Below are 12330 nucleotides of genomic sequence, written 5' to 3'. Positions count from 1 at the left end.
CTTTCAAGTTCAATATTAACTATAACTGAGGCTAAATGACTTTGAGAACACATCTAATTGTGATTTGATTAGATTTCATTCGCAATCTTTTTTTTTTCAACTGTTAAATTCAGTGTGTAGATTTAAAACATGAAATGGAAAACCATCAAATCAGAGACTATATACATTTACACACACAGTATATAAATAAAACTACATTTTCTGTTTTATGTCTGTGCATTAAAGCAAAATCAATTGTCTTCTGCTTCATTTTACACGTTTTCTGCCCAGCATGAGATCGTACATTATGCTCCACTGGTTAGAAAAAAGAAAAAAGCAGCTAATACTTTCTGCAACTTGCTGACAACTTTAAAAAAAAAAAAAGGACATTCAGCATCTTGTTCTCTATCCTGCATCAGGCCTGACTTGTGAGTCCGGACATGATTTGATTCCTTCCCCTCATTTCTCCTGCTCCCTCATACAGAAGCAAAAACTCCTGCAGCGCTTAATCACAAAGTGCACGCGTTCTGACCTCTTGGCCTCGACGTAAGTGGCTATTTCATACAGTTCGCTGTCAGGTCAGTGGCCAGCGTTTGTCCAAAAAGCCAAACAAATTCACATCAGAGTGAGTCTGGGAGAAGCTGATAGGGAAAAGTGCAGAAAGTCCTAAAATGGTTGCACTTTTTTTTTGCCAGAAATGTTGCTGGAAGACGATAATGTTGCTGCTAAAAATGTGACTTCTAATATTAGGAGTGATATAATTGATGCAGGAAGAAAAACATGCAATCTGAGGCTTGATTTTAAAATAGAGTCTTCAAACTTGGCCTCTTTGTCATGATGTATGTTTGTGTTTTAGGCTCTGTGGTCAGCTGGAGGGCCGTTCCGACGTACCGTGTTTCATCAGAGCACCTGCGGGTGATGCGACATCTCTGAGGTGTGAGGCGGCCGACGACCTGAGCTGCCTGATGGTGAGCGGCTCGGAGGAGCTGGTCAGCAGAGTGATCCGGGTCAAAGCTCGAGACGGAGCCGCCTGTCGCTTCCCCGTCGCTGTGGCTGTGCCTTTCCACGCTCGGTACCGCGGCGGCTACAGGGACGTCGCTGTGAAGATAGTGGATGAGGAGAGGAGGGTGAGCTACATCACTCCTGTAACCACAGAGGGCCTGTATGGAGGCCAGAGGGTAAGGCCTGCAAATCACACACAAATATTCATTAAAAAAAAAAAATAAATAAATAAAATCCTGTTCCTTCCCATTTGTTGATTTTATTGCTGAGTTATTTGCGTGTTTTGTTTTTGCTGGAATTCTCATGATCCCCTGCTATAGTTATCCATAAGGTATCATTTTATTTTGAAAAGCCAGCATATTTCACAAACCCTGAGCTTTTACTTTGAAATTTCACAGAAACCTAGTCACTCCTTGTATATACCAGTGTTTTGTGGGCTATAGAATTAGGATTTTTTTTTCCCCTTAAATCCAGGCTACAATAACGCTGCTCACTAGCTCTGTTACAGGGTTGGACTCTTATTTTGAAAGTGAACCCAAGCATACAGATTTTTTTTTTGTCCATCAATGTGTGTGTGAGAAAGAGACAGAAAGAACTACTGTTTGGTAAGACATCAGGGAGATTTAATTTTTTGGGATAGTCCAACACAGGAGGCCATAAGGCGGCATTTTATTTTGAAAAGCCAACATATTTTAAAGTCCTTTGTAAGTTTTTTTTTTTTTTTTTTTTTTTAAACATTGCAGCCTACTATCTGGCAACATATTACAATTAATGGCAAGCAATTGCTGCATGTCTGTTAATAAATTAGTAAATGTCCAGTACAGCCAAAACGATGCTATATTTGACAAAAAGTCACAAAAATGTACAACTTTCACTTTAAGATCAATGAGACCGCTTTAAAATACATGAAGCTCCACTACACTGAAGCTACCACCAGAGAAATGCTCCAAACTAATGAGGCAAAAGTAGTTTAACTACATCAGAGGCTGCTTTATTTATTTCGTCTTTTGTTGTTGTTTACATACGATTTTAAATTTGTGAAGTTTAAAACTGGTTCTGCCAAACATCAGTTCAGACTAAGTTTCCAAACCAGATTTCTCCTCTCACTGGTTAAACAGGCCAAAAACAATCTGAGGCCTTGGGTGCTCGTCGCTTCAGATGCTCTCAGGAAAATGTGGACACTTCTGCACGACTTGATCTATAAAACTGCTTTGCTAATGGAAAGCTACTGAGTCAGAAGCTGAGAAATGTAGTTCAACTAGTAATGCCACTACCTCTAGCCACACAACTGCCTAACACTAATTACTAGTTATTATCACTTATATTGTCAGGAAGGAACGTTTGTCGCAATCATCTTGGGTGTAGCTACAAACAGAATGCAGCGACAGTGTTTACTCAAAATAGTAATGCGGAAATCGTTTTGGTGGAACGTTAGCAGGGCTGCTAAATGCTTCATACAAAGCTTTCGGAAAACTTTACATTTTGATTGAAGGTTGCTACGCAGAGGTTGCTGTAGTTGTTTCCCATAATAAAGGGAATATTTAAAAATTACTAAGACAAGTTTAGGACTGTATCATCTGCATAGAAATTAGTTTTCATTGGCAGAATGTCGTCTTTGTTACTAAATATACAGATAAAAAAGGGAATAGCTCCCAAGATAGAGCCTTGCAGGACACCTTTTGTGATCTTTAGAACATAACACAACTCCTGATCAACACAACAACAACAAATTAATGTGTCCGGTTACTTTTGTCTAGAACTATATTTATTTCCCAGTTATGTTTAAAATTATTATGTTTGTTGACTAGATTACATTAAGAAGTTTTTTGGTTTTTTTTTAATGAATAAATGGAAGAATGAAGATGGAAGCAATACAACTATTAATAACCATAAAACTGCTGCAATTGTGCTTTATCTTGACCTAACTAAACATCAGGGCAAATATTGTTTCCTATCAGAATCTGTGTTATTTTAGAGACTGTGACTGTGTTATTTAAGACTATTTTGGCAAAAACTCCAATATTTAATTTATGTGTCATTTGTGTCTCCGTCAGGGCTCGTTTGCAGAGGTGAAGGTGTACTCTTTGGGTCTATTTGCAGTGGTTTCCTGTCTAAAAAGAGAAAATTACACAGTTCTCCGGAGAGGTTTGTCACTAAAGCTCCCCATGGACCCCCGAATCTGTCTGAACTACCTCCCAGGATCCTTCACTGCTCCTGTAATGGCACAAACCATGGTAATCATGAGAGGATGATCTTTCTTCCACTTAAACTGAGGGCTGTTTTGGACTGAATCTTGAAGTAGAAATTTGCAAATATTTAAAGTATTCCAAAAAATTTGATTAAAAGAGAGGCTTGGCAAGGGAAAAAAATGCCACAAACAGCAAGCAAGGGATGTAGAAACAGACAAACTACTTGTAATTCACAGAGTTAAGCTTCCACAGATGTTCTCTGTGAGGTAGAAAAATGAACAGCTGTGGCCAATATTTGAATTGACTTCTGAGTTCAATCATTTGTGAACCAACTTCACCGCAGCAGTTTGTTGCTTGATCTTACGTCAGATGCAAACAACGCTCGCTCTGCACGGCTCTCTTTGATAAAACAGCTTGCTGTTGGTAAAACTAAATTGTTGGAAAGAGCTACATCGCATCACACAGCTTCCTCCGTCCAAACCGCTGCCTTAATCATGCAGAACAGCCGTGTCCTTTTTCTTCTTCAGATCCAGCCGCTAGACGCCGTCCTTCTGGCTTCCGTCAAGTCTAGAAATGACGCCTACCGTGCGGTGGTGTCCACCAGCCCCGTTCTCTACCTCACCCATCCGACCTCACAACCCCTAAGGAGACCTCTTACGGTCACGCTTCCATGTCCACCCAACCCAGACAAAAAGAAGGACACAAGGGGGCAAACAGAAGAACACCAACCAGTCACTGCTTCTCCAGTCTGGGATCATCTAGCTACCCCTAGAATGAGGTAAATACATGTGGCTTCTTTATGTTGTGTCCAGGTTTCTATAGACCAAAATAAAGGTACGACAGTTGTTCAGGTCACTTCCAGTTGCCCATGTCAAATTCAAAACTCTGACACTTGCCCACAAAACTGCAATGAGAACAGCTCCCTCCTACCTGAACTCTTTTAGATCTACACTCCCTCCCGCTCACTACGCTCGACCAACAAAAGTCGCCTGATACAACCACCACAACAGGGCCCTATGTCGATAGCTAGAGTCTTCTCTTCTGTGGTTCCCTGGTGGTGGAAACAAACAAGGATGTAAACTGACTAGATCCTTGCTGGTGTTGTATCTACTGTCAGATGTATGTTGTTTTGGATAAAAAACCAAATGAAATTGTTGAATTGTAAAGGGCAACTTGAACAAGACAGCAATTGTTTCTGCATTACTTGCCGAAAGATCTATAACGTCTACAAGAGACTCATGGTGTTTTCAATGTCAGAATCTTGGGAGCCTCCGTAAAATCGAAGGAGATGTCCAACGAGTCGCTGGTGGTTCTGGGCTCAAGGGACAAACAGTGGAACGTCCTGGATGACGTCATCGTCAGGAACCAGCAGAATGGACTGGTGTCCTTTGACCTGACAGAGAACTTTGACAGGTTTGTAGCACAATGTTTTGTCCTTTCAAAGTAATGTTGTCGCAGAGAATATGCGAAAAGGAAGATGATTGTGATCGACTGGACAGAAACACTTAAGAGAGTAAGTGACTGGATTCAAATTCAGTAAATAAAGGTTTGTTTCAGCTGCTGTTTGGAAATACAGTTTGACAGAGAGAATTTATGGCATCTGGAGGCAGCTCTATGATCATTATGCCCTTGTTCAAGGGACAAGCAAGTTTTGGCCCTTGCCTGGACTAGGTTTTCTGCAGTGCTACAGCAGCAGAAGTCCAGATATACGCACCACCTTTCGGGATAAAACGGTACATTTACTTCTAGGGCTAAAAAGGAGCCACTGCAGTGAAGTAAGACCAGCTGTAAAATGGTTTTCTGGTCTTGTTGGAAGTCAGCCTTCATGATCAATTGTAGAAACATGAGGGTTGGGTCAAAAATATTACAGTAAATTAGATACGCAAGCCTGAGAGGTTTTCTCGACAAAAAGAAAGAAAGAAAAAAGTCAGACTTGATCGGCATTTTCTCAGTCCAACATTGACTGTCACTCAGAAAATTGTATAGAATTCGACATAAGACGAATATTTGGGTCATGAAAGCAAAGCGGAGTCTCCATTCTGAGTCATCCAACATTTATTGTTCTCAAGACAATCATTTCATGCCGCTGTGTTCCTTCATCACTCTCCCAAATAAGTCTCAAAAAAAGACCAACTGCCACTCAAACAGTAAAGTGGGCCACATTTATAATCTTTATTCATGACAGCGGCGGATCTGTTGCCGTACTCTCCAACTTAAACACAACACGGCGCAAAGTGCAATATGAGGTAGAAACTTCCAGAGCAGGACTACGCACAGCGCAGACAAGCCCAGGGTAAGGCCTGTTGGGTAATGTTCAGGTGTGTGAGCTCCAGAGCTGATGTGTCGACTTTGTCCGCTCAGAAAAAGAAAAATCTGAAAAGCAGAGTCTTGTATCAAAGGCAGACTCGTTGCAGTTTCCTTTAAATGCATTTCAAAAGTAAAACTCCCCCCGTGTCTTACCACGTCGCCCCGTGCCGTTCTCGTAAACCTCACCAACCATTCTAATTGATTTGAAGAAGTGTATGTTTTCAGTTCGCTGCCACTGCCTTCAATGCACAGCGTCAGTATCGGCCGGCCTCTGCCACCACAAAGGAGGATGTAGTAAATCCTGCACCTGATCACAGAACAGAAGAAATTCTCACACACTGCAGTTACCTGAAGTGAAACTAATGTAGTTTTCGACTATGTTCAATCAAAAATATGATCTTTATTTGATCTGTTTTTTACAGTGTAGATTACAGGTGCAGACACAAAAACTAGAAAATAACAGCAAAACTATGCCTAAAATACATCTAAGGAAACTAAAATATGAAGCTGTTTTACCTTTTTGCTGAGATCCAGTTAGACGGTGTTGACTCCACGATTGTTTGCTTCTTCGACGCCACTCGAAAAACTTTGAAATCCCAAGTGTCTCGCAGGGATACTCTTGTCATATCAAGGAGACCGCTGAGGCTGGAACACACATAGAGAGCTATTAAAAAACAGGAAATGTGCCTCCATAAAGTACTTTTTGGTTTGTGCATGAGCGTGACCTCTCAGTGAAGTAGAGCTTTATTAGTTTTTGTTTTGCTGCAGAGTTCACCTGCAAAAACACACAAGAACACGATCAGTATTCAGCTACAATGCATCAAAAAAACATTTATGTTGGAAGTTAAATTTGCAGCAAACAGTTAATTGTGCATATTTCAGTGTTCTAAAGAGGAAAAGAGAACTTTACATGTTTTCTCTGGTGTCTGAGGCCCAAGAGCCCGATGAGTGTGTTGGACAGTCGCAGCAGGTTATCAGGGTCTCGGGCTTTTCTCACAGCAGCGTCCACACACCAGCCACCAGCAGTCGCCGTCATCAGGAGTCCTCCAGCCACGTAAAGGAGGTAGAAAATATTGCCCCTGGCCACACAGTGAGAACAAGAGAAACACAATGAAGGAGTGAAGGTTTGCATATTTGGCAGATTTTTTGCTCTGAAACTCACCTGTGGACAATCAGCTCTGGAGGAAATTTCAACATGGAGAGGTTTGATGTGTTGCTGTGAGGACCTGCAGGGAAAGATGTGGCTGTGGATCTCCTGCAACAAAAAAAAAAACATATAATAGCACCACAGCAACAACAATAGAAACGACAATACTAACAACAATATCAACAACAACGAGTAAAACAAGAACAATAATAAAAACAACAATGACAAAAACAACATAAAAAATAACAATGATAAAAACAACATAAAAAATAACAATGATAAAACCAACAATAATAAAAAAACATCAAATAAAATAACAATAACACCAATGACGCAAACAATAACAATCATAAAATGACAACAATGACAACAACAACGAAATAACAAAAACAATCAGAACGATGATAATAATAATAAAAACAACAGCAAAAACAAAAAATAAAATAGCAGCTATAACAATCACTACCACAACAACAAAAACACCAACAAAACAGCAATGCAACAACAAAAAAACAATAATATTCATAACAACAACAAATAACAATACCAACCACATTAACAATAGCAACGACAACAATACTATGACCATAATTAAATACACAACTTCCTCAAGACACCACGTAAGGAAGAAGTTTATCAGTAAACATTCTTTCTAATAGTTTGGTTCAATTAGAAAAAAAAACAAATGTCATTACTAATTTGCTAACAATTGCTAAAAGCCACACTGATTTAATGGATCAGTGACAGTATACCATATTGTTTAGATTTTTTAATGTTTCATATTATAGCATGATAACATAAGATATAGCTCCTTTACATGATTACATTAAGTTCTGCTTCATACTTGGGTTGAGACATGATGAGGATCTGCTGTGATTGTTGGCTGATATTGGTATAGAGGGATTTAAAAATGCACAAGACTATAAGCCTACAGAAGCCTCCTATGATACATGACTTAGAAAATCATCCGGCGTGCTCAACGTGGAGCATTTTGTGTTATAAGCAGATAAATGGATATCATTTTCTGGTATCGCAGCAACACAGTATATACAAATCATAAATGCAGTATGAAGTACATAGAAGAATACAGTATTAATACAATAAATCATCTATAGGTACTTACTGGGGTTTTGTCGCTGAGATGAGTTCCTTTCATTGAGGCATGTTCAGAGTAAGACGCAGCCTGATTTTTCTGAAAGAAAGACGTGAAATGTTGAACCCTACAACTAACAACCAGATATAGAGAAAGCTTTCCTTTACATAAGGGGTTTAAGAAAGGCAGTATGGATAAAGGGGGGCCTAAATGCTTTAAATTCCAGGCTTTAGCATTTCTATGTCAGAACAGAAACCTCCACACAGTGTGTTATGGTAGAAGAGGTACGGATTCACTGGAGAATCTAGAAGGAGAAAGTAAAAGCATTGCCTTTCTGTTCTCTGTTTAAGGAGGGAATTATGAGACCAAGTTGTAAATGGAGATATGTTCCTTTAATAAGGATGGATTCTCATTATTTCCCTCCTGAGCTGCGATTCTCTTCTTCTTTCTTATCTAAAAACTGCTTCCTCAGGGAATAATATATGCACAGGAGGTTCTTATGAATTCTTTATTCTGTCTTAAGTGTATTACTTCTGTATTCCGGCCCCTTGATAACAGACTCCTTCCACTATTCAGCAACAATCTAATCTTTACCGTGGAGCTAAACTGCTTAAGTTTTCCCTCCATCAGGCTGCTCGTGGTTCGTCTCATCTCCCCGCTGCAGCCTTGTCATCTCGCCTCTCTGGCGGAGCAGCTGGAGGAGTCGGTGTGCTGCCACGCCGTCACCGTCGTCCTCCAGCGGCGAGAAGATGAGCCTCACGCTGTTCTGGTGGCTGCCCTGCCCAGCAGAGACCTCGGCTGGGAGCTGAACAGACTGCGGGCTCGGGGCTGCCGAGGCTTCACGGAGACCTCGCCGGAGATTTCTATGTGTGAAGCCGATCAGCTTCTCCTGCGTTTCAGTGGGAACATCACCTCCACAGGTAGACCGAGGGTGGCTTATCAAAACAGTTCTCTATTGTAGAAAAAAATGGCCATGTGCTCAGAAAAAACTATATCAGATGCATAAAAAAGGAAAAAGTAATTCACTACCTTCACAAAATGTTTTATAAAAAAAAGGACGGCAGCTCTTTGGCGGGAAATCTTGTCTCCATTCTCCACTGTAGTTTGTCTTTTGGCCTTCAAGACTCCCTGTTTTTAAGTTTAGTTGTGCCACAACGAACGTACGCTATGATCAAAATGTTCACTTCTTGGTCACATTTGAATATGCAATGCATTTTTAGCATCCAAAGTCCCTCTTTGGAACCCCCTTAAGCTCCCCTGTTGGCACGGCCATGAATCTGGACCATGAATTCCTGTTTTATTAATCCAGTAAAACATCTCAGCATTCTTGTTTTATTGGTTTGGCACAATTTTAGTCCCGTCTACTGCCTCAGCTGCACTTTGCGCTAAATGCTAATTAGCCGATGTTAGCATGCTCGACTCAGACTCAACTTTATTGTCATTCTAACCACGTGACATGATAGAACGAAACAGGTCTCGGTTCGTTGCGTGAAATAAGTGCAAAGATGAATAAAATAAAGATAATAAAATAAAATCAAACTTATGTACAATTGCGGCTTTAAGGTGGCCAGTGCAGCAATGATGAAGAACATGCTAATCTAAGATGCTAAACATGGCTAACATTACGCCTGCTTTTTGTCAGTGTCTTCACTTGCACTTTAAAGTGTGTTAGCATGCTGATGTTAGCATTCAGTTCACTATTTCATGACTTATGGGTTGCGGCCAAATAATGTTTTTGTAGAGGAAGGTTTCTAACTCAGTGAAATGAAGTTTAAGTGGCAGCCATAAGGGCTGGTCAAATTCTCTGAGGGTGCTTTTGGTGTCTTCTCGCTTTTCTTTCTCACATTTTAGCTCCTCCCATCCAGGATGGGAACAAGATGCTATGAAGGTGCTGAATGAAAAGTTCCTTTGTGTTTCGTAAGTGACACCACTTACTTGTGATGTGCTGCACAGCCGTAAAACCTGTCAAATCAAACTGACGACTACAAAGTTTTTATTTGTCACAGCGCTTGATGAAAGACTTCCAGGAGACGTCTGTGTTCCCTTGCTCTAAGCTCATATTAAACTCTCCTCTTAGTTCGAGGCGCATTTAAGTGAAAGATCCTGACTGATGGCGGAGAGGGAAGCACAAGTTGGTACTCAAGAATAAATGCTTCCTTTTTTTTTTTAAATCTCCTGCAGCATCGGATACAATGGTGCATCCTTTATGACAGGATCATCGACTGTTGCGTGATTATTAGGAAGTGTGGTTGAACTCTCATAGCACTGCGGTTGTCTTATTCTTCAAACATTTCCTCGATCATGACATTTTCCACTGAGGTCAAGGAAAAGTAAAAGTAAACAATTTTTTTTTTTTTGACTGTTCAGCCCCAACTTCAGTCCTGTTCTGCAGGTGCGTACACATTTTTGCTGATGACGTCACACTGTTGGTTACATACATCTGACACCACTTCCTTAAAAGCCTGAACTCAGCCTTTGTGTGTCATCCAGCTAAGAAAATGTTGGTTTAGATATAATACATTATATTGGATTATTTTGGACATTATGCTGCTGACGATACACTCTGGCCTCCTTCACATTTAGTATAAACCGACTTTTTAGGGTCATTTTAACAGAATATTCATAACGACAGTTTATCTGCTTGAGAGCAACCGGTATGTAATCTAGTTTAATGAAAAGAAAACTCAAGTTTTTGAGGCTACAATGAAAGTAAAAGGCTGTCAGAAAGTTAGAAATACCTCTTTCAGATTAGAGCAGGCTTCTCTTCCTGCTGCTGGTTGCCACGGACAACACAATAATAAAGTGGATGTAATGATATGTTTGCAAAGGCAGCCAGTATAACTCTTGTACAGTAGGATCTCAGGTATGGTTGCTCGATTAATTCCCACTTGTGTGATTTTTTATTTTACTTTTAATAATATGCCGACGATCATTTGTTGTATAAACAAGGTTCTGATTAAATTTGAGATTCCAAAATGAGAAAAACAAACTTTAAAAACACCTTCTTCAATATTACAATTGCAAAGTGGCATTTAAGACGATGCAGTCAGATATTGGTATCATATAACTGCATCACACCACTGATCACATTGATGATGTTTTGCAGTTTCCGACAACAAAAACGAAGAGCGAATCACCTTTCACAGTCAGAGGAAGAATCAGCTCCTAGTGCGTCTCACTGAAGTGGACCCGTTTGGAAACTACAGCTCTCCTCACTACAAGGGGACGGCCATATTTTATAAGGTCACCAAAGGTCAGCTGGAGTGGCGAGGGGATGAAGCTGTGCTGAAGGAGACAAAGCTCCTGGGAGAGCCTGTTTGTAAGCTGTCTCTGACTCTACCCAAGGTGCAGCAGCGTTCACAGACTTCACACTTCATGGTTACAACAAGAGAGCATCCTGTCGTTACTGATTTGCTCCGTTTCATTTCAGAAAGTGCGAAACAATCGTCCCATTGCTCCCAGACTGAAGCCGTGTGAGGAGACCGGTGGGTATCAGGCTGTCCTCTTACTGCATTTGTCCTCGTCTCTGACAATTACTGCAGCATCAACTCAAACACGCCGCTGTCATCAATCATTTTTGACTTCTTCAGTGGTTTCAGAATCCTGTCTTGCGCTGCTGACCTCTATAGTTTCTGGTTACTTTGCATATTTTAATTAGAATTTTTCAGACGACACGTGCTGATTTCCCAGCAAGGTTCATTTTCAATGGAAGGGACTGCAAATGTCGCAAAAATCAACTGGGGAAACTCATTTTAGAGCAGTTTTTAAAGATTTTAATTGAAAGTAGGTTAAGTCTGCTGCACTGCAAACAGCAATTTGACACATTTGAGTAATAGTACCTAAGTATCACGAGTTATTCCCTTAACAGAGTGTTTTCACATGATTGTATTACTGCTTTTGTTGAAGTAAATTATGTCGACGTCAACCATCACTGTCACTCTTGCTATTCCAATTAATAATCTTATATTACACACACTTCTTTGATGATGTTACACATAATTTTGTCTCAATTTAACACCATATTGGCCCTAAAATTACTAATTTCCCACATTTGTTTCCAGTTTTTCTGTTTTTGGTGTTAAAGGTTTGAATGTATTTTCATTGCAAAAGACAACTCTTACTTCCACTCACCAGATTCCCTGCCTGACTCCCTTCTTCTCTGGCTGTCCGGGGAGCTTTCGGAGGAGGAGTTATCCCTGCTGGCGCTCTCCCTGCGTCTCCGTCGCAGCACCGCCCAGCTGGTGAAGCTCCGGGCCGGGGACAGCCCGTCCTCCCGGGCCTTCCGGATCCTGGCCACGTGGAGGAGAGGGCTGCCCGCCGTCCCACACCAACCCAAGACCTCCCAGCTCGCCCGCTGCCTGGCCAAGAGCGGCAGGCCGGATCTGGCCAGAGAGCTGCTGCTGCGACAGGCTGCGGCCACCAGGCAGGGCTCAGTCTAGAGAGGAGAAAGGGAAGAACTGACACTTTAGTTGCTGCTTTTAATCACAGCCAAATGAGTTGATGGTAGTGCTTTGATTGAGCCACAAGATGTCAGCGTTAGACTGGAAGAGTCCGTGCTCTCCTCTGGGCTCCTGTCAAACTGTGCAGACCAGTGGTTCCCCTCCATTAAGGTT

The 12330-nt window shown here is 41.1% G+C and overlaps 1 protein-coding gene across 1 annotated transcript in view; it reads left to right on the top strand.

The window, feature by feature from the left end:
* Positions 1 to 12156, top strand: part of dthd1 (death domain containing 1) — a 16238-nt gene extending 4082 nt beyond the window's left edge. Inside the window, exons 4-11 of the mRNA XM_008283444.1 lie at positions 836 to 1157; positions 3036 to 3215; positions 3698 to 3948; positions 4428 to 4583; positions 8348 to 8637; positions 10824 to 11062; positions 11148 to 11202; positions 11852 to 12156. Of these exons, the coding sequence (XP_008281666.1) occupies positions 836 to 1157; positions 3036 to 3215; positions 3698 to 3948; positions 4428 to 4583; positions 8348 to 8637; positions 10824 to 11062; positions 11148 to 11202; positions 11852 to 12156 (1798 nt within the window). The remainder of the gene's footprint in view (positions 1 to 835; positions 1158 to 3035; positions 3216 to 3697; positions 3949 to 4427; positions 4584 to 8347; positions 8638 to 10823; positions 11063 to 11147; positions 11203 to 11851) is intronic.
* The last annotated feature ends 174 nt before the right edge of the window (positions 12157 to 12330 follow it).

Source organism: Stegastes partitus, unplaced genomic scaffold (genome assembly GCF_000690725.1).
Source record: "Stegastes partitus isolate 25-593 unplaced genomic scaffold, Stegastes_partitus-1.0.2 Scaffold312, whole genome shotgun sequence".
NCBI classification, from domain to species: Eukaryota; Metazoa; Chordata; class Actinopteri; family Pomacentridae; genus Stegastes; species Stegastes partitus.
This window is presented reverse-complemented; position numbering and strand designations above follow the sequence as displayed.